The sequence below is a fragment of the Salmo salar genome, chromosome 09 (genome assembly GCF_965601325.2).
Source record: "Salmo salar chromosome 09, fSalSal1, whole genome shotgun sequence".
Classification (NCBI taxonomy): domain Eukaryota; kingdom Metazoa; phylum Chordata; class Actinopteri; order Salmoniformes; family Salmonidae; genus Salmo; species Salmo salar.
In genome coordinates, this window is record NC_138299.1 from 48,953,974 (window position 1) to 48,978,800 (window position 24,827).

Consider the following 24,827-nt stretch of genomic DNA (forward strand, 5'->3'; position numbering starts at 1 on the left):
ATGGAACTCTCTACCATCCCCCAGGTAACTAAATGGAACTCTCTACCATCCCCCAGGTAACTAAATGGAACTCTCTACCATCCCCCAGGTAACTAAATGGAACTCTCTACCATCCCCCAGGTAACTAAATGGAACTCTCTGCCATATCCCAGGTAACTAAATGGAACTCTCTACCATCCCCCAGGTAACTAAATGGAACTCTCTACCATCCCCCAGGTAACTAAATGGAACTCTCTACCATCCGCCAGGTAACTAAATGGAACTCTCTACCATCCTTCAGGTAACTAAATGGAACTCTCTGCCATCACCCATGTAACTAAATGGAACTCTCTACCATCCCCCAGGTAACTAAATGGAACTCTCTACCATCCCCCAAGTAACTAAATGGAACTCTCTACCATTCCCCAAGTAACTAACTAGAACTCTCTACCATCCCCCAAGTAACTAAATGGAACTCTCTACCATCCCCCAAGTAACTAAATGAAACTCTCTACCATCCCCCAGGTAACTAAATGGAACTCTCTACCATCCCCCAGGTAACTAAATGGAACATTCTACCATCCCCCAAATAACTAAATGGAACTCTCTACCATCCCCCAGCTAACTAAATGGAACTCTCTACCATCCCCCAGGTAACTAAATGGAACTCTCTACCATCCCCAAGTAACTAAATGGAACTCTCTACCATTCCCCAAGTAACTAAATAGAACTCTCTACCATCCCCCAAGTAACTAAATGGAACTCTCTACCATCCCCCAGGCAACTAAATGGAACTCTCTACCATCCCCCAGGTAACTAAATGGAACTCTCTACCATCCCCCAAGTAACTAAATGGAACTCTCTACCATTCCCCAAGTAACTAAATAGAACTCTCTACCATCCCCCAAGTAACTAAATTGAACTCTCTACCATCCTCCAGGTAACTAAATGGAACTCTCTACCATCCCCCAAGTAACTAAATTGAACTCTCTACCATCCTCCAGGTAACTAAATGGAACTCTCTACCATCCCCCAGGTAACTAAATGGAACTCTCTACCATCCCCCAGGTAACTAAATGGAACTCTCTACCATCCCCCTGGTAACTAAATGGAACTCTCTACCATCCCCCAGGTAACTAAATGGAACTCTCTGCCATCCCCCAGGTAACTAAATGGAACTCTCTACCATCCCCCAAATAACTAAATGGAACTCTCTACCATCCCCCAGGTAACTAAATGGAACTCTCTATCATCCCCTGGTAACTCAATTGAACTCTTTGCCATCCCCCAGGTAACTAAATGGAACTCTCTACCATCCCCCTGGTAACTAATTTGAACTCTCTGCCATCCCCCAGGTAACTAAATGGAACTCTCTACCATCCCCCAGGTAACTAAATGGAACTCTCTACCATCCCCCAGGTAACTAAATGGAACTCTCTACCATCCCCCAGGTAACTAAATGGAACTCTCTACCATCCCCCAGGTAACTAAATGGAACTCTCTACCATCCCTCAGGTAACTAAATGGAACTCTCTGCCATATCCCAGGTAACTAAATGGAACTCTCTACCATCCCCCAGGTAACTAAATGGAACTCTCTACCATCCCCCAGGTAACTAAATGGAACTCTCTACCATCCGCCAGGTAACTAAATGGAACTCTCTACCATCCTTCAGGTAACTAAATGGAACTCTCTGCCATCACCCATGTAACTAAATGGAACTCTCTACCATCCCCCAGGTAACTAAATGGAACTCTCTACCATCCCCCAAGTAACTAAATGGAACTCTCTACCATTCCCCAAGTAACTAACTAGAACTCTCTACCATCCCCCAAGTAACTAAATGGAACTCTCTACCATCCCCCAAGTAACTAAATGAAACTCTCTACCATCCCCCAGGTAACTAAATGGAACTCTCTACCATCCCCCAGGTAACTAAATGGAACATTCTACCATCCCCCAAATAACTAAATGGAACTCTCTACCATCCCCCAGCTAACTAAATGGAACTCTCTACCATCCCCCAGGTAACTAAATGGAACTCTCTACCATCCCCAAGTAACTAAATGGAACTCTCTACCATTCCCCAAGTAACTAAATAGAACTCTCTACCATCCCCCAAGTAACTAAATGGAACTCTCTACCATCCCCCAGGCAACTAAATGGAACTCTCTACCATCCCCCAGGTAACTAAATGGAACTCTCTACCATCCCCCAAGTAACTAAATGGAACTCTCTACCATTCCCCAAGTAACTAAATAGAACTCTCTACCATCCCCCAAGTAACTAAATTGAACTCTCTACCATCCTCCAGGTAACTAAATGGAACTCTCTACCATCCCCCAGGTAACTAAATGGAACTCTCTACCATCCCCCAGGTAACTAAATGGAACTCTCTGCCATCCCCCAGGTAACTAAATAGAACTCTCTACCATCCCCCAGGTAACTAAATGGAACTCTCTGCCATCCCCCAGGTAACTAAATGGAACTCTCTACCATCCCCCAGGTAACTAAATGGAACTCTCTGCCATATCCCAGGTAACTAAATGGAACTCTCTACCATCTCCCAGGTAACTAAATGGAACTCTCTACCATCCCCCTGGTAACTAAATGGAACTCACTACCATCACCAGGTAACTAAATGGAACTCTCTACCATCCCCCTGGTAACTAATTTGAACTCTCTGCCATCCCCCAGGTAACTAAATGGAACTCTCTGCCATCCCCCAGGTAACTAAATGGAACTCTCTACCATCCCCCAGGTAACTAAGTGGAACTCTCTACCATCCTCCAGGTAACTAAATGGAACTCTCTACCATCCCCCAGGTAACTAAATGGAACTCTCTACCATCCCCCAAGTAACTAAATGGAACTCTCTACCATTCCCCAAGTAACTAAATAGAACTCTCTACCATCCCCCAAGTAACTAAATGGAACTTTCTACCATCCCCCAGGTAACTAAATGGAACTCTCTACCATCCCCCAGGTAACTAAATGGAACTCTCTACCATCCCCCAGGTAACTAAATGGAACATTCTACCATCCCCCAAGTAACTAAATGGAACTCTCTACCATCCCCCTGGTAACTAAATGGAACTCACTACCATCACCAGGTAACTAAATGGAACTCTCTACCATCCCCTGGTAACTAAATTGAACTCTCTCCCATCCCCCAGGTAACTAAATGGAACTCTCTACCATCCCCCAGGTAACTAAATGGAACTCTCTACCATCCCCCAGGTAACTAAATGGAACTCTCTACTATCCCCCAGGTAACTAAATGGAACTCTCTACCATCCCCCAGGTAACTAAATGGAACTCTCTGCCATCCCCCAGGTAACTAAATGGAACTCTCTGCCATCCCCCAGGTAACTAAATGGAACTCTCTACCATCCCCCAGGTAACTAAATGGAACTCTCTACCATCCCCCAGGTAACTAAATGGAACTCTCTACCATCCCCCTGGTAACTAAATGGAACTCACTACCATCACCAGGTAACTAAATGGAACTCTCTACCATCCCCCTGGTAACTAAATTGAACTCTCTGCCATCCCCCAGGTAACTAAATGGAACTCTCTGCCATCCCCCAGGTAACTAAATGGAACTCTCTACCATCCCCCAGGTAACTAAATGGAACTCTCTACCATCCCCCAGGTAACTAAATGGAACTCTCTACCATTTATTTTATTTTTATTTCACCTTTATTTAACCAGGTAGGCAAGTTGAGAACAAGTTCTCATTTACAATTGTGACCTGGCCAAAATAAAGCAAACCAGTTCCACACATACAACAACACAGAGTTACACATGGAGTACAACAAACATACAGTCAATAATACAGTAGAAAAATAAGTCTATATACATTGTGAGCAAATGAGGTGAGATAAGGGAGGTAAAGGCAAAAAAAGGCCATGGTGGCAAAGTAAATACAATATAGCAAGTAAAACACTGGAATGGTAGATTTGTAGTGGAAGAAAGTGCAAAGTAGAAATAGAAATAATGGGGTGCAAAGGAGCAAAATAAATAAATAAATACAGTAGGAGAAGAGGTAGTTGTAAGGGCTAAATTATAGATGGGCTATGTACAGGTGCAGTGAACTGTGAGCTGCTCTGACAGCTGGTGCTTAAAGCTAGTGAGGGAAATAAGTGTTTCCAGTTTCAGACATTTTTGTAGTTCGTTCCAGTCATTGGCAGCAGAGAACTGGAAGGAGAGACGGCCAAAGGAGGAATTGGCTTTGGGGGTGACCAGAGAGATATACCTGCTGGAGCACGTGCTACAGGTGGGTGCTGCTTTGGTGACCAGTGAGCGGAGATAAGGGGGGACTTTACCTAGCAGGGTCTTGTAGATGACCTGGAGCCAGTGGGTTTGGCGACGAGTATGAAGCGAGGGCCAGCCAACGAGAGCGTACAGGTCGCAGTGGTGGGTAGTATATGGGGCTTTGGTGACAAAACAGATGGCACTGTGATAGACTGCATCCAGTTTATTGAGTAGGATATTGCAGGCTATTTTGTAAATGACATCGCCAAAGTCGAGGATCGGTAGGATGGTCAGTTTTACGAGGGTATGTTTGGCAGCATGAGTGAAGGATGCTTTGTTGCAAAATAGGAAGCCAATTCTAGATTTAACTTTGGATTGGAGATGTTTGATGTGAATCTGGAAGGAGAGTTTAGAGTCTAACCAGACACCTAGGTATTTGTAGTTGTCCACATATTCTAAGTCAGAACCGTCCAGAGTAGTGATGCTGGACGGGCTGGCAGGGGCAGGCAGCGATCGGTTGAAGAGCATGCATTTAGTTTTACTTGTATTTAGGAGCAGTTAGGCCACGGAAGGAGAGTTGTATGGCATTGAAGCTCATCTGGAGGGTTGTTAACACAGTGTCCAAAGAAGGGCCAGAAGTATACAGAATGGTGTCGTCTGCGTAGAGGTGGATCAGAGACCCACCAGCAGCAAGAGCGACATCATTGATGTATACAGAGAAAAGAGTTGGCCCAATAATTGAACCCTGTGGCACCCCCATAGAGACTACCAGAGGCCCTGACAACAGGCCATCCGATTTGACACATTGAAATCTATCAGAGAAGTAGTTGGTGAACCAGGCGAGGCAGTCATTTGAGAAACCAAGGCTATCCCCCAGGTAACTAAATGGAACTCTCTACCATCCCCCAGGTAACTAAATGGAACTCTCTACCATCCCCCAGGTAACTAAACGAAACTCTCTACCATCCCCCAGGTAACTAAATAGAACTCTACCATCCCCCAGATAACTAAATGGGACTCTCTGCCATCCCCCAGGTAACTAAATGGAACTCTCTGCCATCCCCCAGGTAACTAAATGGAACTCTCTGCCATCCCCCAGGTAACTAAATGGAACTCTCTACCATCCCCCAGGTAACTAAATGGAACTCTCTACCATCCCCCAGGTAACTCAAGTTAGCAATAAAACCAGTTTCAAAAACCAGATAAAAGAACACTTTATGGCAGGACGAGAACTGTGAAGACACACCTTTTTATGCATTTTGTCTGTGGTACGTGGTTGAGATACCATCAGACTGTTAAACAGCCATCATGAACACAGAGAGGCTGCCTACATACAAACTTGAAATCATTGGGCACTTTAATAAATGGATCACTAATCACTTTAATAATGCCACTTTAATAATGTTTACATATCTCACATTTCATACCATCTATTGCATCTTGCCTATGCCGCTCTGTCATTCATCATCCATATATTTATAAGTATACAGTGCTGTGAAAAATTATTTGTAGGGAATGTTAGGGTTCGTTACTTTCGTCCTTGTCAATCATTGGTGAAATTAGCATTATGACAATATCTTTAATTAAATCATTCAAAAACCTTTATTAATGCAATTGCAGACAGAAGTTGACAATCAGGAACATAGCACGCATGTTTCTCAGTAAGTTCTGCATCAAAGAATAAGGCTCAAGTTGTTTTATTAAACCCTAAGTCTAGCCCTGGTGATGTCACTAACTACGTCATTACCTTTTTACTCCTGAGACTAAAACCATGCCTACAAAGCTATATAAACAATGGCTTTTAGTGTTATCTAAAAACTTAGCAGTAAATGTCCACTCCCCAAAGTTGATTTATTGTGGAATGTTTGACAAGTCTTATCTCTTACACTCCCCTGCAGAGTTCTGTCTCAGTCACACATTTCTCAGAGGAGTCTTTTTATAAGAGAGAGAGAAAGAACTAAAAAACAACTGTGGAACAATTCTAAACCTCTATATGGAATATATATACTGCTCAAAAAAATAAAGGGAACACTTAAACAACACATCCTAGATCTGAATGAAAGAAATAATCTTATTAAATACTTTTTTCTTTACATAGGTGAATGTGCTGACAACAAAATCACACAAAAATAATCAATGGAAATCCAATTTCTCAACCCATGGAGGTCTGGATTTGGAGTCACACTCAAAATTAAAGTGGAAAACCACACTACAGGCTGATCCAACTTTGATGTAATGTCCTTAAAACAAGTCAAAATGAGGCTCAGTAGTGTGTGTGGCCTCCACGTGCCTGTATGACCTCCCTACAATGCCTGGGCATGCTCCTGATGAGGTGGCGGATGGTGTCCGGAGGGATCTCCTCCCAGAACTGGACTAAAACATCCGCCAACTCCTGGACAGTCTGTGGTGCAACGTGGCGTTGGTGGTTGGAGCGAGACATGATGTCCCAGATGTGCTCAATTGGATTCAGGTCTGGGGAACGGACGGGCCAGTCCATAGCATCAATGCCTTCCTCTTGCAGGAACTGCTGACACACTCCAGCCACATGAGGTCTAGTATTGTCTTGCATTAGGAGGAACCCAGGGCCAACCGCACCAGCATATGGTCTCACAAGGGGTCTGAGGATTTCATCTCGGTACCTAATGGCAGTCAGGCTACCTCTGGCGAGCACCTGGAGAGCTGTGCGGCCCCCCAAAGAAATCCCACCCCACACCATGACTGACTCACCGCCAAACCGGTCATGCTGGAGGATGTTGCAGGCAGCAGAACGTTCTCCACGGCGTCTCCAGACTCTGTCACGTCTGTCACATGTGCTCAGTGTGAACCTGCTTTCATCTGTGAAGAGCACAGGGTGCCAGTGGCGAATTTGCCAATCTTGGTGTTCTCTGGCAAATGCCAAACGTCCTGCATGGTGTTGGGCTGTAAGCACAAGCCCCACCTGTGGACGTCGGGCCCTCATACCACCCTCATGGAGTCTGTTTCTGACCGCTTGAGCAGACACATGCACATTTGTGGCCTGCTGGAGGTCATTTTGCAGGGATCTGGCAGTGCTTCTCCTGCTCCTCCTTGCACAAAGGCGGAGGTAGCGGTCCTGCTGCTGGGTTGTTGCCCTCCTACGGCCTCCTCCACATCTCCTAAGGTACTGGCCTGTCTCCTGGTAGCACCTCCATGCTCTGGACACTACGCTGACAGACACAGCAAACCTTCTTGCCACAGCTCGCATTGATGTGCCATCCTGGATGAGCCGCACTACCTGAGCCACTTGTGTGGGTTGCAGACTCCGTCTCATGCTACCACTAGAGTGAAAGCACCGCCAGCATTCAAAAGTGACCAAAACATCAGCCAGAAAGCATAGGAACTGAGAAGTGGTCTGTGGTCCCCACCTGCAGAACCACTCCTTTATTGGGGGTGTCTTGCTAATTGCCTATAATTTGAGCAGTGTGTATTGTTAATCTGTAGACTAGGACCCTATAAATGTAAGGAGGGAGGGTTTTATAACCCCTCCCCTTCTATTAGTACAACATAAGCATAATCAATCCTTCTTATACATCAAATATTTTGGTACAGCCCTTATCATGACCCCTAGGTGAACCCAACAGGGTCCAGATTTTGCAACTCTTTCAGAACATCAGCTATCTGGATTTGGGTGAAGGAGAAGTGGGGGAGGCTTGGGCAAGTTGCTGTGGGGGGTGCAGGTCTGTTGCCCGGGGTAGTGGTAGCCAGATAAAAGCATGGCCAGCCGTAGAAAAATGCTTATTGAAATTCTCAATTATCGTGGATTTATCAGTGGTGACAATGTTTGCTAGCTTCAGTGCAGTAAACATAGAAATAGACTAACATAGAACATAACCCAAAAATCCCAAAACACACAAAACAAACACCCCCTGCCACGCCCTAACCAAACTACAATAACAAATAACCCCTTTTACTGATCAGGACGTGACAGGAAAGCACTTTTAAAGAATAACCAGGCATCCTCTACTGTCGGAATGAGGTCAATATCCTTCCAGGATACCTGGGCCAGGTCGATTAGAAAGGCCTGCTCGCTGAAGGCCTGCTCGCTGAAGTGACCACAGACCCATTACAGATGCAAGCAATGAGGCAGTGATCGTTGAGATCCTGGTTGAAGACAGCAAAGGTGTATTTGGAGGGCAGGTTGGTCAGGATGATATCTATGATGGTGCCCGTGTTTACAGATTTGGGGTTGTACCTGGTAGGTTCATTGATAATTTGTGTGAGATTGAGGGCATCTAGCTTCGATTGTAGGATGGCCGGGGTGTTAAGCATGTCCCAATTTAGGTCACCTAACAGTACGATCTCTGATGACAGATGGGGGGCAATCAATTCACATATGGTGTCCAGGGCACAGCCGGGGGCAGAAGGTGGTCTATAACAAGCGGCAACAGCGAGAGACTTGTTTCTGGAGAGGTGGATTTTTAGAAGTAGAAGCTCGAATGTTATAGTTGGTGATGGAAGTTTCAGGATTTTTGATGGCCTTCCTAAGGAAGGATTCAGACACGGCTAGGACATCCGGGTTGGCAGAGTGTGCTAAAGCAGTGAATAAAACAAACTTAGGGAGGAGGCTTCTAATGTTAACATGCATGAAACCAAGGCTTTTACGGTTACAGAAGTCAACAAATGAGAGCACCTGAAGAATGGGATTGGAGCAAGGCACTGCAGGGCGTGGGTTAACCTTTACATCACCAGAGGAACAGAGGAGGAGTAGGATAAGGGTACGGCTAAGGGCTATAAGAACTGGTCGTCTAGTTTATTCGGAACAGAGAGTAAAAGGAACAGGTTTCTGGGCGTGGAAGAATAGATTCAAGGCATAATGTATAGACAAGGGTATGGTAGGATGTGAATACAGTGGAGGTAAACCTAGGCATTGAGTGACTTACTGTCATATGTGGTTGCCTCGCCTGGCTATCCTAAGATTAATACACTAGCTGTGAGTCGCAATGGATGAGAGCGTCTGATGAATGACTACATTGTAATGTACATGTAGTGCTATGTATATTTCTGTATATGATGTATTTTTTTTTTGTGTTTGTTTCCTGTTTAGACCCCAGGAAGAGTAGCCGTTGCCTTGGCAGCAGCTCATTAGGGATCCTAATAAATACACCAAGTACCTACATACAGTTATTTTAGCATGTAAATCTTGGTGGGGCAAAAGAGACCATGGTTACATTACATTACATTACATTTAAGTCATTTAGCAGACGCTCTTATCCAGAGCGACTTACAAAATGGTGCATTCACCTTATGATATCCAGTGGAACAACCACTTTACAATAGTGCATCTAAATCTTTTAAGGGGGGGGGGGGGGGGGGGTTAGAAGGATTACTTTATCCTATCCTAGCTATTCCTTAAAGAGGTGGGGTTTCAGGTGTCTCCGGAAGGTGGTGATTGACTCCGCTGTCCTGGCGTCGTGAGGGAGCTTGTTCCACCATTGGGGTGCCAGAGCAGCGAACAGTTTTGACTGGGCTGAGCGGGAACTGTGCTTCCTCAGAGGTAGGGGGGCCAGCAGGCCAGTGGTGGATGAACGCAGTGCCCTTGTTTGGGTGTAGGGCCTGATCAGAGCCTGAAGGTATGGAGGTGCCGTTCCCTTCACAGCTCCGTAGGCAATCACCATGGTCTTGTAGCGGATGCGAGCTTCAACTGGAAGCCAGTGGAGAGAGCGGAGGAGCGGGGTGACGTGAGAGAACTTGGGAAGGTTGAACACCAGACGGGCTGCGGCGTTCTGGATGAGTTGTAGGGGTTTAATGGCACAGGCAGGGAGCCCAGCCAACAGCGAGTTGCAGTAATCCAGACGGGAGATGACAAGTGCCTGGATTAGGACCTGCGCCGCTTCCTGTGTGAGGCAGGGTCGTACTCTGCGAATGTTGTAGAGCATGAACCTACAGGATCGGGTCACCGCCTTGATGTTAGTGGAGAACGACAGGGTGTTGTCCAGGATCACGCCAAGGTTCTTAGCACTCTGGGAGGAGGGCACAAGGGAGTTGTCAACCGTGATGGCGAGATCATGGAACGGGCAGTCCTTCCCCGGGAGGAAGAGCAGCTCCGTCTTGCCGAGGTTCAGCTTGAGCTGGTTATCCGTCATCCACACTGATATGTCTGACAGACATGCAGAGATGCGATTCGCCGCCTGGTTATCAGAAGGGGGAAAGGAGAAGATTAATTGTGTGTCGTCTGCATAGCAATGATAGGAGAGACCATGTGAGGATATGACAGAGCCAAGTGACTTGGTGTATAGCGAGAATAGGAGAGGGCCTAGAACAGAGCCCTGGGGGACACCAGTGGTGAGAGCGCATGGTGCGGAGACAGATTCTCGCCACACCACCTGGTAGGAGTAGTGTACATAGTACACTACTCTGGACCAGATGGAAAGGCCCGTAGGGTGCCATTGCCCTAGTAGTGAACTATATAGGGACTAGGGACGCCATTTCAGACACAGTGAACTATATAGTCCCTAATAACATTTCATAGTTGTAGGTAACTAAAGAAGTCCTTGTTAGACAAGTGGTATTTCTGTTTCAGCTGTTCGAAGGACATAAGAATTCCCTCCTCATAACAATGTTCCAGAAGAGTGATACCCTTATCAGAAAGTTACTATTCCGGAAAAACATAGGAATCAATCTATTGTTCCATAGAGGGGTTTTAGGGGAAAGAAATCCCTCTCGTCTGAACAGCTCATGCAGTTTGCACCATGCCAGGACAGAATGTGTAATTAAAGGGTTGTCTGTGATATTTTTTTATAGATTTCATGTCCCATTTGTAAAACAATTCTGCTCCAGAGTCCTCATTTACCTCAAACTTTTCTATGTTCAACCATGAGGGAGAAGGACCATTGTCAAACCTCTGAGCCAGAAATCTAGACTGCGCAGGCCAGTAATACATTCTGAAATTGGGGAGGTTTAAGCTCCCTTGACCGTAATCAAGGGTCAGTTTGTCCAGGCTAAGCCTAGGTGTTTTGTCGTGCCAGATAAACCGTCTGGTCAGCTTGTCGGGAGGGGAAAAGAATGCTGCGGGCACAGGGATGAGGAGAGATTGAAAGAAATATAGACATCTGGGCAGTAGAGACATTAATTCTACCCAGTAGAGTGAGGGGCAAGTCCATCCATTTACACAGGTCAAAGGTCACCCTCCACCTTTTGCAACAAGCTAGCCAGATTGAGTTTATAGGGGTTGTTCAGGTTACCATCCACCATTATGCCCAAATATATAAAGCCTATAGGCGACCATCTAAATGGAAATGTATGCTTGATGGTATGAAGGTCAAAGACACACAACGGTAAGATTTCGCTTTTATCAAAATTGACCTTATATCCAGAGAAAGAACTATAACACTGTAATAGGTTCTGTAACAGTGAGAGAGGGAATGTTCTGGGTTCGTTAGAAATAAGATAAGGTCATCTGCAGAAAGTGATAACTTATGGGTATGGGGGCCCACCTCAAAGCCATGTATGTCAGGGCACGTTCTAATGGCCTCAGCAAACGGTTCGATGGTGAGGGCGAAGAGGTGAGGGCTAATTGGGCAACCTTGTCTGTTCCCCCTATAGAGACAGAAAAGAGGAGGAAGTAATCCCATTGGTAGAAATCCTAGTTTTAGGAGATTTGTAGAGTGATTTTATGAAATTTACAAACACTGTACATAAACCACACTTTTCCAAGACGCGAAAGAGATATGGCCATTTGACCATATCAAAGGCCTTTTCTGCGGGTGGGAGACTGCGACACTAGGAATTTTGTTTTTGTTAGCAAGGTGAATTATATCAAAGAACCTTCTGAGATTATTGGAGGACAATCTATTAATTATGAAGCCAGTCTGATCTGGGCTGACCAGCAGGGGGAGACATAACTCCAGTCTCTTAGATAGCATCTCGGTGACCAGTTCACGATCTATATTTAGGAGAGAGATTAGTTTATAGGAGGCGCACTTTAGTGGGTTTTTCCCTTTCTTGTGAATTACTGTAATCACCGTTTGAGAGAAAGACTCTGGAAAGCAGTTGTCCTCGCCAGCTCTTTTTAAGTACCTCCATAAGGTAGGGTACCAACAGCTCCTTAAATTATTTATAGAACTCCGGAGGGAAGCCATCCTCCCCAGGAGATTTATTAGAAGGTAAGGATTTAATGGCCTCCAACAATTCAGGGACTGAGAAGTGTTCACTCAGGCACTCTCTGTCTTCCTCTGACAGGCATGGGAGGTTGACAGAGGAGAGAAAAGAGTTGATCTCTGATAGATCATCGCTTGATTGGGAAGTGTAGAGGTCCCTGTAATATTTCTTAAAAGTATCATTCATTTTAGTAGAGTCGAAAGATATCTCGTTAGTAAGAGTTTCTATAGCATTACATGTCCTCGTACTTTCCTCTGCTTTCAGTTGCCATGCCGATACTTTGTGGTGCTTTCTCTCCAAGCTCGTAGTAACGCTGTATTGATTTAGTGATGGCCCTCTCAGCTTGATATGTGTACAGAATATTAGATTTCTGTTTCTGCCCATAAGGTGCTATTGCCCTAGTAGTGAACTATATAGGGACTAGGGGCGCCATTTCAGACACAACAACTGTCCCATGCTAAGCCATGCAGTTCAATAACCAGGCCGGTCAATAACCAGGCCGGTCAATAACCAGGCCGATCAATAACCAGGCCATTCACTAACCAGGCAGTACAACAACCAGGCAGTTCAATAACCAGGCAGTACAACAACCAGGCAGGGGCATTATAGTCCATCTCAACATGACAACTACCAAGAGGAGAAGGAATGATGTCATCCTCTCACTCAGCTCTTCTGTTCTCCTCCAGTTAATAGACTAAGGGATATTAGGCAACCATAAAAGCCAGTGTTCTATTGAATTATGTTTGTAATTGAAGGATTTGAGAATTATTTTATTGAAAACCTTTAGAGAGAGCCATGGGGGAAAAATGTATTTATTCTGAGATTGAAATTTGATTTGTTGTTATGTGCTATTAATTGTTTAAGATTTGATGGTGAGGTACGTGCAAAACAAAACAATTACTGTAATCATAAATATAATTATAACACCTTTATTAGACACATAATGTAACAGTAAATTGGGGTTTTCTCAAAGATACTCTTGTGGAATGAATTTCCCTGCTTACATTTACAAACAAAATACAATTAGCTTTGCTATTATATAATTAAAACATACTTATAGCATTTTCTTTTATAAAGTAAGCTACTCTTTTTTTATACTTTCTGATAAAGTGTCATGACAATGAGCTTGTAATTAGCAAATATACTTAACAAAATTATAAACGCAACATGCAACAATTTCAAAGATTTCACTGAGTTACAGTTCATATGAGGAAATCAATCAATTGAAATAACTTCATTAGGCCCTAATCTATGGATTTCACATGACTGGGAATACACATATGTATCTGTTGGTCACAGATACCTTAAAAAAATCAAAAAATGCAATTGTGTTTGTTGTCCATAGCTTATGCCTGCCCATACCATAACCCCACCTCCAACATTGGGCACTCTGTTCACAATGTTCAGCAAACCGCTCGCCCACACGACGCCATAAATGTTATCTGTGGTTGTGAGGCTGGTTGGACGTACTGCCAAATTCTCTATAACAACGTTGGAGGCGGCATATGGTAGAGAAATGAACATTCAATTATCTGGCAACAGCTCGGGTGGACATTCTTGCAGTGAGCATGACAATTGCACGCTCCCTCAAAACTTGAGACATCTGCGGCATTGTGTTGTGTGACAAAACTGAACATTTTAGAGTGGCCTTTTGGTGGATGGATTATCATGGCAAAGGAAAAATGCTCACAAACAGGGCTGTAAACAAATTTGTGCACTAAAATTTAGAGAAATAAGCTTTTTGTGCGCATGTAAAATTTTGGGGGTCTTTTATTTCTGCTTATGAAACATACCAACACTTTACATGTTGCGTTTATATTTTTATTCAGTGTATGTGCCTTTATAACCTAAATAGAGTATTTATAGATCTATTATATATATATATATATTATTATAGTTATCAACACATCTTGCCAAATCTCAATAATCTATAAAGACAAAACACAAGTGTTGTTTTGGCTTCAATGTCTAAGACCGGGATTCAATCCGATCACCGATTTGGACAATGTGTCATTTTAAAGATAATTTCCAATTAAGCAGACATATGCCACGTTTATGGTGAACGTGATCTCCGTGAACACAGACACGTTGCCTTAAAAAAAATTCCATATGCGGACAAAGTGCGATTGGATTGAATCCTGGGCTAAAAGTGTGAGGTTGTCAAACAGTGACTCCATGGTGAACACAAACACATGTTGTCAGTAGGAGGGTGGGAAGGCAGACGCTAACTTAGCCAGTCACAGGCCACATGCTTCATCCTGTGAAATCTGTTACTTTGACTCCATCAGATGTGTTGTTGCCCTAATCTACACGTTGGACCTGGCAGTGCAGTGCATTTGCAACTATATATAATGTTCAGCAACATTGTAACGTCTGCACATAAACTTTGAAGATGGTCGCCAAAAAAGGCTGGCAGCTGCACCATTTCAGTTGTATGTACAATACCTGTCAAAGGTTTGAACACATTTACTCATTCAAGGGTTTTTCTTTCATTTTTTATATTTTCTACATTGTAGAATAATAGTGAATACATCAAAAACTATGAAATAACACATATGGAGTCATGTAGTAACCAAAAAAAGTCTTAAACAAATGTAAATACATTTTATATTTGAGATTCTTCAAAGTAGCCACTCTTTGCCTTGATGACAGCTTTGCACACTCTTGGCATTTTCTCAACCAGCTTCAGGAGGTAGTCACCTAGAATGCATTTCGATTAACAGGTGTGCCTTGTTAAAAGTGAATTCATGGAATTTCTTTCCTCCTTAACTTCTTTGGGCTCAACTCCCGTTAACGGGATCGATTTGACAACATCCGGTGAAATGGCAGAGCGCCAAATTCAAAAACAATTATGACAAATATTTAACTTTCAAACATTCACAAGTGCAACACACCAAATTAAAGCTTAACTTCTCGTTAATCTAGCCACCGTGTCAGATTTCAAAAAGGCTTTACGGCGAAAGCAAACCATGCGATTATCTTAGGACAGCGCCCAGCATACCAACACATGAAAATCAGATTTCAACCCACCAGGCGCAACACAAACGTCAGAAATAATGATTTAATTCATGCCTTACCTTTGAAGAACATCTTCTGTTGGCACTCCAATATGTCCCATAAACATCACAAATGGTCCTTTTGTTCGATTAATTCCGTCGTTATATCTCCAAAATGTCCATTTATTTGGCGCGTTTGATTCAGAAAAACACCGGTTCCAAGTCGCCCAGCATGACTACAAAATATCTAATAAGTTTCCTGTAAACGCTGTCCAAACATTTGAAACAACTTTCCTAATACAACTTTAGGTATTTTTTTACATAAATAATTGATCAAATTTAAGACGGGATAAACGGTGTTCAATACCAGATAAAAACAACGTGAAGCACATGACCTGGAGCACGCATCAAAACATTAGAGTGCACTAGGCTGGACCCTCGTTCTGAACTGCCGTACTTCTTAATTTCTCTAAAGAAAAACATCAACCAATTTCTAAAGACTGTTGACATCCAGTGGAAGCGATAGGAACTGCAAGCAAATGCCTTTTAAATCTAGATGCACATAGAAAACCGATTGAAAACACTGTCACCTCAAAAAAAATGAAATCCTGGATGGTTTGTCCTCGGGGTTTCGCCTGCCAAATAAGTTCTGTTATACTCACAGACATAATTTTAACAGTTTTAGAAACTTTAGAGTGTTTTCTATCTGAATCTACCAATTTTTATATGCATATCCTAGCTTCTGGGCCTGAGTAGCAGGCAGTTTACTTTGGGCACGTTGTTCATCCGGACGTCAAAATACTGCCCCCTAGCCCAAAGAAGTTAATGCATTTGAGCCAATCAGTTGTGTTGTGACAAGGTAGGGGTGGGATACAGAAGATAACCCTTTTGGTAAAAGACCAAGTCAAAGAGAAACGACAGTTCATCATTATTTTAAAACATGAAGGTCAGTCAATCCGGAAAATTTCAAGAACTTTGAAAGTTTCTTCATGTGCATTCGCAAAAACCATCAAGCGCCATGATGAAACTGGCTCTCATGAGGACAGCTGTAAAGAGTGCGCTGAGAGTCGGGAAGCAAGTTCAGGGAGTGAGTGTTTTAATAAATAAACACAACATACAAAACAAGAAACACAAACAACGCACAGACATGACACAGAAACAATGACACCTGGGGAAGGAACCAAAGGGAGTGACATATATAGGGCATGTAATCAAGGAGGTGTTTGAGTCCAGGTGAGTGTCACAATGCGCTGTTGCGTGTAACGATGGTAACAGGTGTGCGCCATAACGAGCAGCTTGGTGACCTAGATGCCGGAGAGGGAGCACATGTGACAACCGCCACAGGAAAGGAATACCCAGAGTTACCTCTGCTGCAGAGGATAAGTTCATTAGATTGCAGCCCAAATAAATGCTTCACAGAGTTCAGGTAACAGACACTTTGCAACATCATCTGTTCAGAGGAGACTGTGTGAATCAGGCCTTCATGGTCGAATTGCTGAAAAGAAACCACTACTAAAGGACACCAATACGAAGAAGAGACTTGCTTGGGCCAAGAAACATGAGCAATGGACATTAGACCGGTGGAAATATGTCCTTTCGTCTGATGACTCCTTTTTTAAGATTTTTGGATCTCTTCCCAGTGTCTTTGTGAGATGCAGAGTAGGTGAACGAATGATCTCCGTATGTGTGGTTCCCACCGTGAAGCATGGAGGAGGTGGTGTTGATGGTGTGGGGGTGTTTTGCTGGTGACACTGTCTGTGATTTATTTAGAATTCAAGGCACACTTAACCAACATGGCTACCACAGCATTCTGCAGCAATACGCCATCTCATCTGGTTTGCGATTAGTGGGACTATCATTTGTTTTTCAACAGGACAATGACTCGAACACACCTTCAGGCTGTGTAAAGGCTATCTGACCAAGAAGGAGAGTGATGGAGTGCTGCATCAGATGACCTGGCCTCCACAATCACCAGACCTCAACCCAAATAAGATGGTTTGGGATGAGTTGGACCGCAGAGCGAAGGAAAAGCAGCCAACAAGTTCTCAGCATATGTGGGAACTCCGTCAAGACTGTTGAAAAAGCATTCCAGGCGAAGCTGGGTGAGAGAATGCCACGAGTATGCAAAGCTGTCATCAAGGCAAGCTTCTTTAATGAATATAAAATATATTTTGATTTGCGTAACACTTTTTTGAATAGTACATGATTCAATATGTTATTTCATAGTTTTGATGTCTTCAGTATTATTCTACAATGTAGAAAAAGGTAAAAATAAAGAAAAATCCTTGAATGAGTAGGTGTGTCCAAACTTTTGACTGGCACTGCATATCTGTATAAAATAGTTGACATATACTCATAAGTACTAAAGTACACGTTGGTATGAATCACATAATTGGCAAGAAGAAGAAGGATAAAGTGGCTGTGCAAGGCTAAAGCATATCTATATAGAATCCTTTAAAACACAGAGACCCTGTATCGTGGTCTGAGTAGCACATGAAGAAAAGTACAACTTTGACGTTGAGTGAAAAGTTAGGTGTGTGGCATCCTAAATGGCACCATATTCCCTATGCAGTGCACTCCATGGTCAAAAGGCCCATAGGGCCATGGAGTGCACTGCATAGGGAATAGGGTGCCATTTCGGGCAAAGCCTTAGTTATCAATTAAGACAGTGAGTTGGTTGTTTATGTGGACTCTTTCTTCTCCTTCTGGGCAGAACGACGGATCTTCATCTCAGTCAGCTGGATGTAACGGAGAACGTTGGTGTCTGGAATATAAAGACAGAAAAAAAAGGATGTTTTAGGAAAATAAACTATTACATCAACTGATTTCTAAATGTTGATTAAAACCCCTGGGTTGTTAGGGTCAACTCTTGCCAGTTGAGTTATAGGTTTTAAATCTATCAATCTGGTTGAGGGTTAGCCAAAATGGCAGTGTTCCATCCAATTGTTTTACTGACATCCAGTTAAACTTGAAGTCCCTGTCAAATGAATGCCATGCTCAATTCCATTTTAAGTATTGATTGCCTCAACAGAATGTACCTGTCTCAACTGTACCTCTGGAAAATAAATACGCTTTTTTTTTCTCGATTCCAAAGAAACAAATCAATTTTTTCAAAATGGTGTATCAAATTGAATAATTTGTGAAATGTGCATAGGGTTAGCAGACTAGCCAGCCTAACCCTTACCTGCTGGCTGCTGTTTGTGGGACTCCTTGAGGTAGTGAAGGGCCTTGTGGAAGTCTCCTAGGTGATAGTAGGCCACCCCAGAGCGATACAGAGCTTTGAAGTGGTCCCCTTCCTTACGCAGCACCTTCAGACAATACTCCTTCACACGCTCATAGTTGACCAGCTCCATCTGCAACAGGCATGCTGGGAGGAGAGAGCCACAGTGGCGTGTAATCATGGATGCCAAAGGAAGCCAGCCCCCCCCCCCCCCCCCCCAAAAAAAAATTGACCAATCATTTTTTTTTTAAACATACAAAATGATGTATTTTATCTGTCTGTGTTTCATAAATGTCCATCTTTTCGCAAGAGGCTAAATGTATATCACTGGAGAAAGCATCTGAACGAAACAGCGCCCCTCTGTCTCAGTATGCGTAGGCCATCTAACTGATGCTGTCTGGTCATAAAGAGTATGACACTGTTGTTGCCCATAGCATTGAATGCAAAGGGAAGCCAGCGTGCATTTGGCCTCCCTCGATAAAAAACACATATAAAATAATAGCCAATCAGCTTTGAGCTAAACTGAGTGAGCTCAGCTGTGAATGGTCCTGACGCACCAAAAAAATGTATCAAGCGAAGCCAGTTTGGATTTGGCTTCACACCAATAACATCACATCAAAAGCCAAACACAATTTACATAATTTTTTTAAATTGCTATCCAGTGGATAGCTAGCTAGCTAAATTTGGCCCTTTCCTAAATTAGCCATGGATGGAGATAGGGACTTGTGGTTTTACTTAATTATTTGTACTGGCCAATGATTATAACGGTGATTCTGATTCAACCATAAATGAATATGTTGTGTCCCTGGTCCTGAGAGGATGGAAGTTCAACATGTAGCTAGATGTAGTAAGCTAACGTTAACTAGCTAGCCTGGCGCATTGTTGCCCATGAAAGGAAATTAGGCTAGAGTGCAAACAATTTTTGCCAGGTAGCCTAGGACAACAACAACTAAAAGTGTCATAGACCGTTTAGGAAACATTTAAGAAGAGGCTGTCATTGGCTTTTCTCTACAAGCAGGGTGAGTCAACATGTGTTTTCTACTTGCACACACACAGACACACACACACACGCACGCACGCACGCACGCACGCACGCACGCACGCACACACACACACACACACACACACACACACACACACACACACACACACACACACACACACAGAAATGAGTAACATGGACAGCCACATATTTAGCTTATGTTGATTGGACTAAATCGTTTTTTTGGTATCTTTTAGTTGTCACAGTATTAGACTAAGCAGTGGTGATTTGATGATGTTGAAGTTGAAATGGTGCTGGAATAGTGGAGGCAGTTCCTGTTTTCTTTGTGACTTCCTGTAACTCTCCGTGGTTCTAAATCAATAGTTGTTTTCATGGTTCCGAAAGCATTAACTTCCTAGACCACGCTGTAGGTCATGTAACTGCTTGTTACATGCAATATGTTTGGTGGACTTCACCAGACAGATGTTGCTCTCCGGTTTGGTGATGAAAATAAAGTGTGGTTGAATTTATTCTGCCACTGTGTCTTCTTATTGTCTTGACCTTAGGCCTATACAGTGCCTTCGGGAAAAGTACTCAGACCCCTTGACTTTTTCCACATTTTGTTACGTTACAGCCTTATTCTAAATTGTATTAAATAAATAAAAATCCTCAGCAATCTAAACACAATACCCCATAATGACAAAGTGAAAACAGGTTTTTAGACATTTTTGCAAATGTATATAAAAAAAACTCAAATACCAAATACATAAGTATTCAGACCATTTGCTATGAGACTCGAAATTGAGCTCAGGTGCATCCTGTTTCCATTGATCATCCTTGAGATGTTTCTACAACTTGATTGGAGTCCACCTGTGGTAAATTCAATTGTTTGGACATGATTTGGAAAGGCACACACCTGTCTATATAAGGTCTCACAGTTGACAGTGCATGTCAGAGCAAAAACAAAGTCATGAGGTCGAAGGAATTGTCCGTAGAGCTCCGAGACAGGATTGTGTTGAGGCACAGATCTGGGGAAGGGTACCAAACATTTCTGCAGCATTGAAGGTCCCCAAGAACACAGTGGCCTCCATCATTCTTAAATGGAAGAAGTTTGGAACCACCAAGACCACCTAGAGCTGGCCGCCCGGTCAAACTGAGCAATCGGGTGAGAAGGGCCTTGGTCAGGGAGGTGACCAAGAACCCGATGGTCACTCTGACAGAGCTCTGGATTACCTCGGTGGAGATGGGAGAACCTTCCAGAAGGACAGCCATCACTGCAGCACTCCACCAATTAGGCCTTTATGGTAGAGTGGCCAGACGGAAGCCACTCCTCAGTAATAGGCACATGACAGCCCACTTGGAGTTTTGCCAAAAGGCACCTAAAGACTCTCAGACCATGAGAAACAAGATTCTCTGGTCTGATGAAACCAAGATTGAACTCTTTGGCCTGAATGCCAAGCGTCACGTCTGGAGGAAACCTGGAACTATCCCTACGGTGAAGCATGGTGGTGGCAGCAACATGCTGTGGGGATGTTTTTCAGCGGCAGGGACTGGGAGACAAGTCAGGATTGAGGAAAAGATTAATGGAGCAAAGTACAGAGAGATCCTTGATGAAAACCTGCTCTAGAGTGCACCGTTTTTTTTGTTTGTTTTTTAGCAAAAAAAATCTAAAAACCTGTCGCTCGTCTGCTAAATGACGTAAATGTAAATGTAAAAATTAGGGGTATTGTGTGTAGATTGATGATGGAAAAAAACAATGTAATCAATTTTAGAATAAGGCTATAAGGTAACAAAATGTGGAAAAAGTCAAAGGGTCTGAATACTTTGTTTATCACAGTGGCAAGGCATATGAACTAACAGGTTATAGAGCAAACAACGCAATTATCACAACACATAGGTTGTAATATGTCATTTCTTACCCGGACTTGACTTCCCCGGTGATTTCAACCACCCACCACTACAGTATTATTTTGTTTTAATCATTTGAATTTAGCGAAACAGAAATTAGATGTGAATGGCTACAGACAGTATAAAAGTACATGTAAATCTGTCAATCTTCATGCCTAAACTTGACAGCAGGTTTAATACAATTCTAAGCAGAGGCATTTGGAAATGCTGGCAGGTGACAATCAGGTGCATATTCAGAGATTATTTTTCAACCACGTTTAAAACGTTAGAATAGGCTTTACAATTAATCATGGCGGGGTGGACAATGGACATAATGATGGTGGTTATAATGATGATGAAGATGGTGATGATGATGATGATGATGATGATGATGATTATATAAAGCAGTAATAAACCATTAGATCTGCAGTCTGTAATATGTGAGGCGACATCGAACCTCATGCATGTCCTTATATAAGACAATAGAACAATTACGTAACAATGATCCCATACCTGCCAGACTGTTGTAACACTCCAGCTCGGCGTTCTCCATGGCACCTTTCTGCTCGTCCGTCAGGCTGTCCGATTTGGTCATAGTAGGTAGCACAGAGGAAGGAGACTTAGAGCTGGCATCAGGGTCTCCCAGCACCCGGCACAACCCCTTCATCTCTAATAAAGCACGGTGGTACTTGCCAATCGCCTCCCGGTACTTCTTATCCTTGTAACACTGTGTGCCTTGCGTCTTGAAGTCAATGGCGCGCTTCACAACGTCCGCGGGTTCGGACCGTTCAGAATTAGGCGGTTTGACAGCGGAGCTGGCGTGCTGGTGCTGCCTACCGCCGTGCTGCTGGTATCGGGCATCCCTGGGTCGGTTACCGGGAGGCTGAGCACACTGTTGCAGCTTCGGGGTACCACTGATGTTGAGGCCGCCCGTTACCGTGACACCATCCACTCTAGAGATGCCATCATACACAGTCTGGTTTACACTCATCTTCTCGATAATAAATTAGACTACTTATTCGACGCGCTTTACACTCAAATTATAGCCAAGTCGACACAACGTCTGTCTGGTTATTCTAAGGGAAATATATAGATTCAGTCCTGTATCGTACACCGGTTGTCTTCACTGTTTTCGTGCATCCCCTTGTTTTCTACTTGTGGCGCAAAGTAGACTGGCGCTAGGCAACACTGGTGCCCGCCTGTGACACCTCGCTCGCACGTTACAGCCTTGTATCTTTTTATTTTCCAGTCTTCTGGTGACGATGGAATCGGTCGTGCGTGCATCCGACTCTCCTTTTCCTCATATAATCATGATTCTAGAATCTCTACCACGGATTTCTTTCGACAAAAAAGCCTGATGCGGGCGCATCTCGCTTCTTCTGTAGCCTGTAGCCTACCTCAAAAGAAGAAATGCAGCAACCAGATAATGAATACTGATAACAAGCTATGCCTCGCGTTTGTGTGTTCAGCAACCTGTTCCCTATAAAACATTTTTTTTTTTTTTATTCAGATATATGCGCTCATATGTGCGCAGAGGCAGTGTAGATTTGTGGTGCGCGCTCCGTGGTCCCATGGGTACCATGATGTCATCCCGAACAGTCACTTAGGGATGTCATCCCCCCCCCCCCCCCCATTAGAAAGCAGTTGTTAACCCAGTGTTACTATCATTACAGGCTGATGGTCAAGCTACTGTGATATAGGCAGATTTCTATCCAGGACATAGTCATACAGGTTTCGTTTGTATTGTTATTTAGTCTAGGCTACTATTCAGATTCAGCACCACACCCATGGACATTGCAGTGCAAATAAATATCCCCACATAGACACTGACCACTGAAGTGCAGCTGTTAGGGTATGTCTAGAAGTTCTGCCACTGGGCGGAATGAATCCCAGATGAGATGTAAAGCTGAAGTAAATGTCACTCAGCCACTGACCCCCTAAAGTCAGCAGGCTGACTTGTAATTATAGGCTATAGGGCCATATGGTGCTCAGACACACCCTTTCATTCCAGGGCTTTCCCATTATCCCATTAACTGCATGACTCAGATAAGCCTATAACAGTGACGTTCGGTGACGTTTTAAGATGATGGAGGACGATACATTTTTATTTATGAGCATGGCTTTATTTCTACTACAGTATATTGGATGACTGTCATTCATATTCCAATCACCCAGGTCAATGTAACATCAACAGGTTTAGGCTACTACATGATTCTCAAATTTTCTCTATACCCACCATGAGGTTGCTACAACCTAGACTATGAATGAAAGTTTACAACGTAGGTGCACACAGGTCGAGAGACATTTGAGTAATCAAGGTGACAGACATTGACACACATTCAATACCGCCTTGAACAACCTTGCCTGCATCTAGCTGATCTAAGGATGTATGTGAGTTTCTATTTAATAAATTCTGGTATGTTTATCCCCATTTCGTTCCGTTTGCTTCCGTTTATGAAAAGGTTTCAGCAGAATCGGCGGAATGAATACACCCCTGATCACCCACAAACACAGTTCACTTTCAAAGCAGCCACATACAAACAGCATAATCACTTTGCTCATTGAGTAATTCCTTCTCGCATCTACGTACTCTCCTCCTTCTTGATCTAAGGATCAAATCAAATCAAATGTATTTATATAGCCCTTCTTACATCAGCTGATATCACAAAGTGCTGTACAGAAACCCAGCCTAAAACCCGAAACAGCAAGCAATGCAGGTGTAGAAGCACGGTGGCTAGGAAAAACTCCCTAGAAAGGCCAAAACCTAGGAAGAAACCTAGAGAGGAACCAGGCTATGAGGGGTGGCCAGTCCTCTTCTGGCTGTGCCGGGTGGAGATTATAACAGCACATGGCCTAGATGTTCAAATGTTCATAAATGACCAGCATTGTCAAATAATAATAATCATAGTAGTTGTCGAGGGTGCAACAAGTCAGTAACACAAGAATAAGTGTCAGTTGGCTTTTTCATAGCCGATCTTTGAGAGTATCTCTACCGCTCCTGCTGTCTCTAGAGAGTTGAAAACAGCAGGTCTGGGACAGGTAGCACGTCCGGTGAATAGGTCAGGGTTCCAGCAGGTCTGGGACAACAGGTCTGGGACAGGTAGCACGTCCGGTGAACAGGTCAGGGTTCCATAGCTGCAGGCAGAACAGTTGGAACTGGAGCAGCAGCACGGCCAGGTGAATTGGGGACAGCAAGGAGTCATCAAGCCAGGTAGTCCTGAGGCATTGTCCTAGGGCTGAGGTCCTCCGAGAGAGAGAAAGAAAGAAAGAAAGAAAGAAAGAAAGAAAGAAAGAAAGAAAGAAAGAAAGAAAGAAAGAAAGAAAGAAAGAAAGAAAGAAAGAAAGAAAGAAAGAAAGAAAGAAAGAAAGAAAGAAAGAGAAAGAGAGAATTA

The 24,827-nt window shown here is 43.5% G+C and overlaps 1 protein-coding gene across 1 annotated transcript; it reads right to left on the bottom strand.

Moving 5' to 3' along the window:
- Positions 1–13,263: 13,263 nt before the first annotated feature.
- LOC106611415 (tetratricopeptide repeat protein 9A) lies at positions 13,264–22,992 on the bottom strand. The gene is made up of 3 exons (XM_014211604.3): positions 21,949–22,992; positions 18,531–18,713; positions 13,264–18,110 (listed from the first exon to the last, which is right to left on the bottom strand). Exons 1-3 carry the CDS (start codon positions 22,424–22,426, stop codon positions 18,028–18,030), a joined length of 744 nt encoding a protein of 247 aa, XP_014067079.1. The 5' UTR covers positions 22,427–22,992; the 3' UTR covers positions 13,264–18,027.
- Positions 22,993–24,827: the final 1,835 nt, after the last annotated feature.

Coding starts and splice junctions, on each gene's coding strand:
- LOC106611415 (XM_014211604.3), bottom strand. CDS start 22,426: ATGAGTGTAAACCAGACTGTGTATGATGGCATCTCTAGAGTGGATGGT. Junction 18,714..21,948: donor GTGTTACAACAGTCTGGCAG/GTATGGGATCAT, acceptor CTCTCCTCCCAG/CATGCCTGTTGCAGATGGAG. Junction 18,111..18,530: donor CCACAAACAGCAGCCAGCAG/GTAAGGGTTAGG, acceptor TTTATATTCCAG/ACACCAACGTTCTCCGTTAC.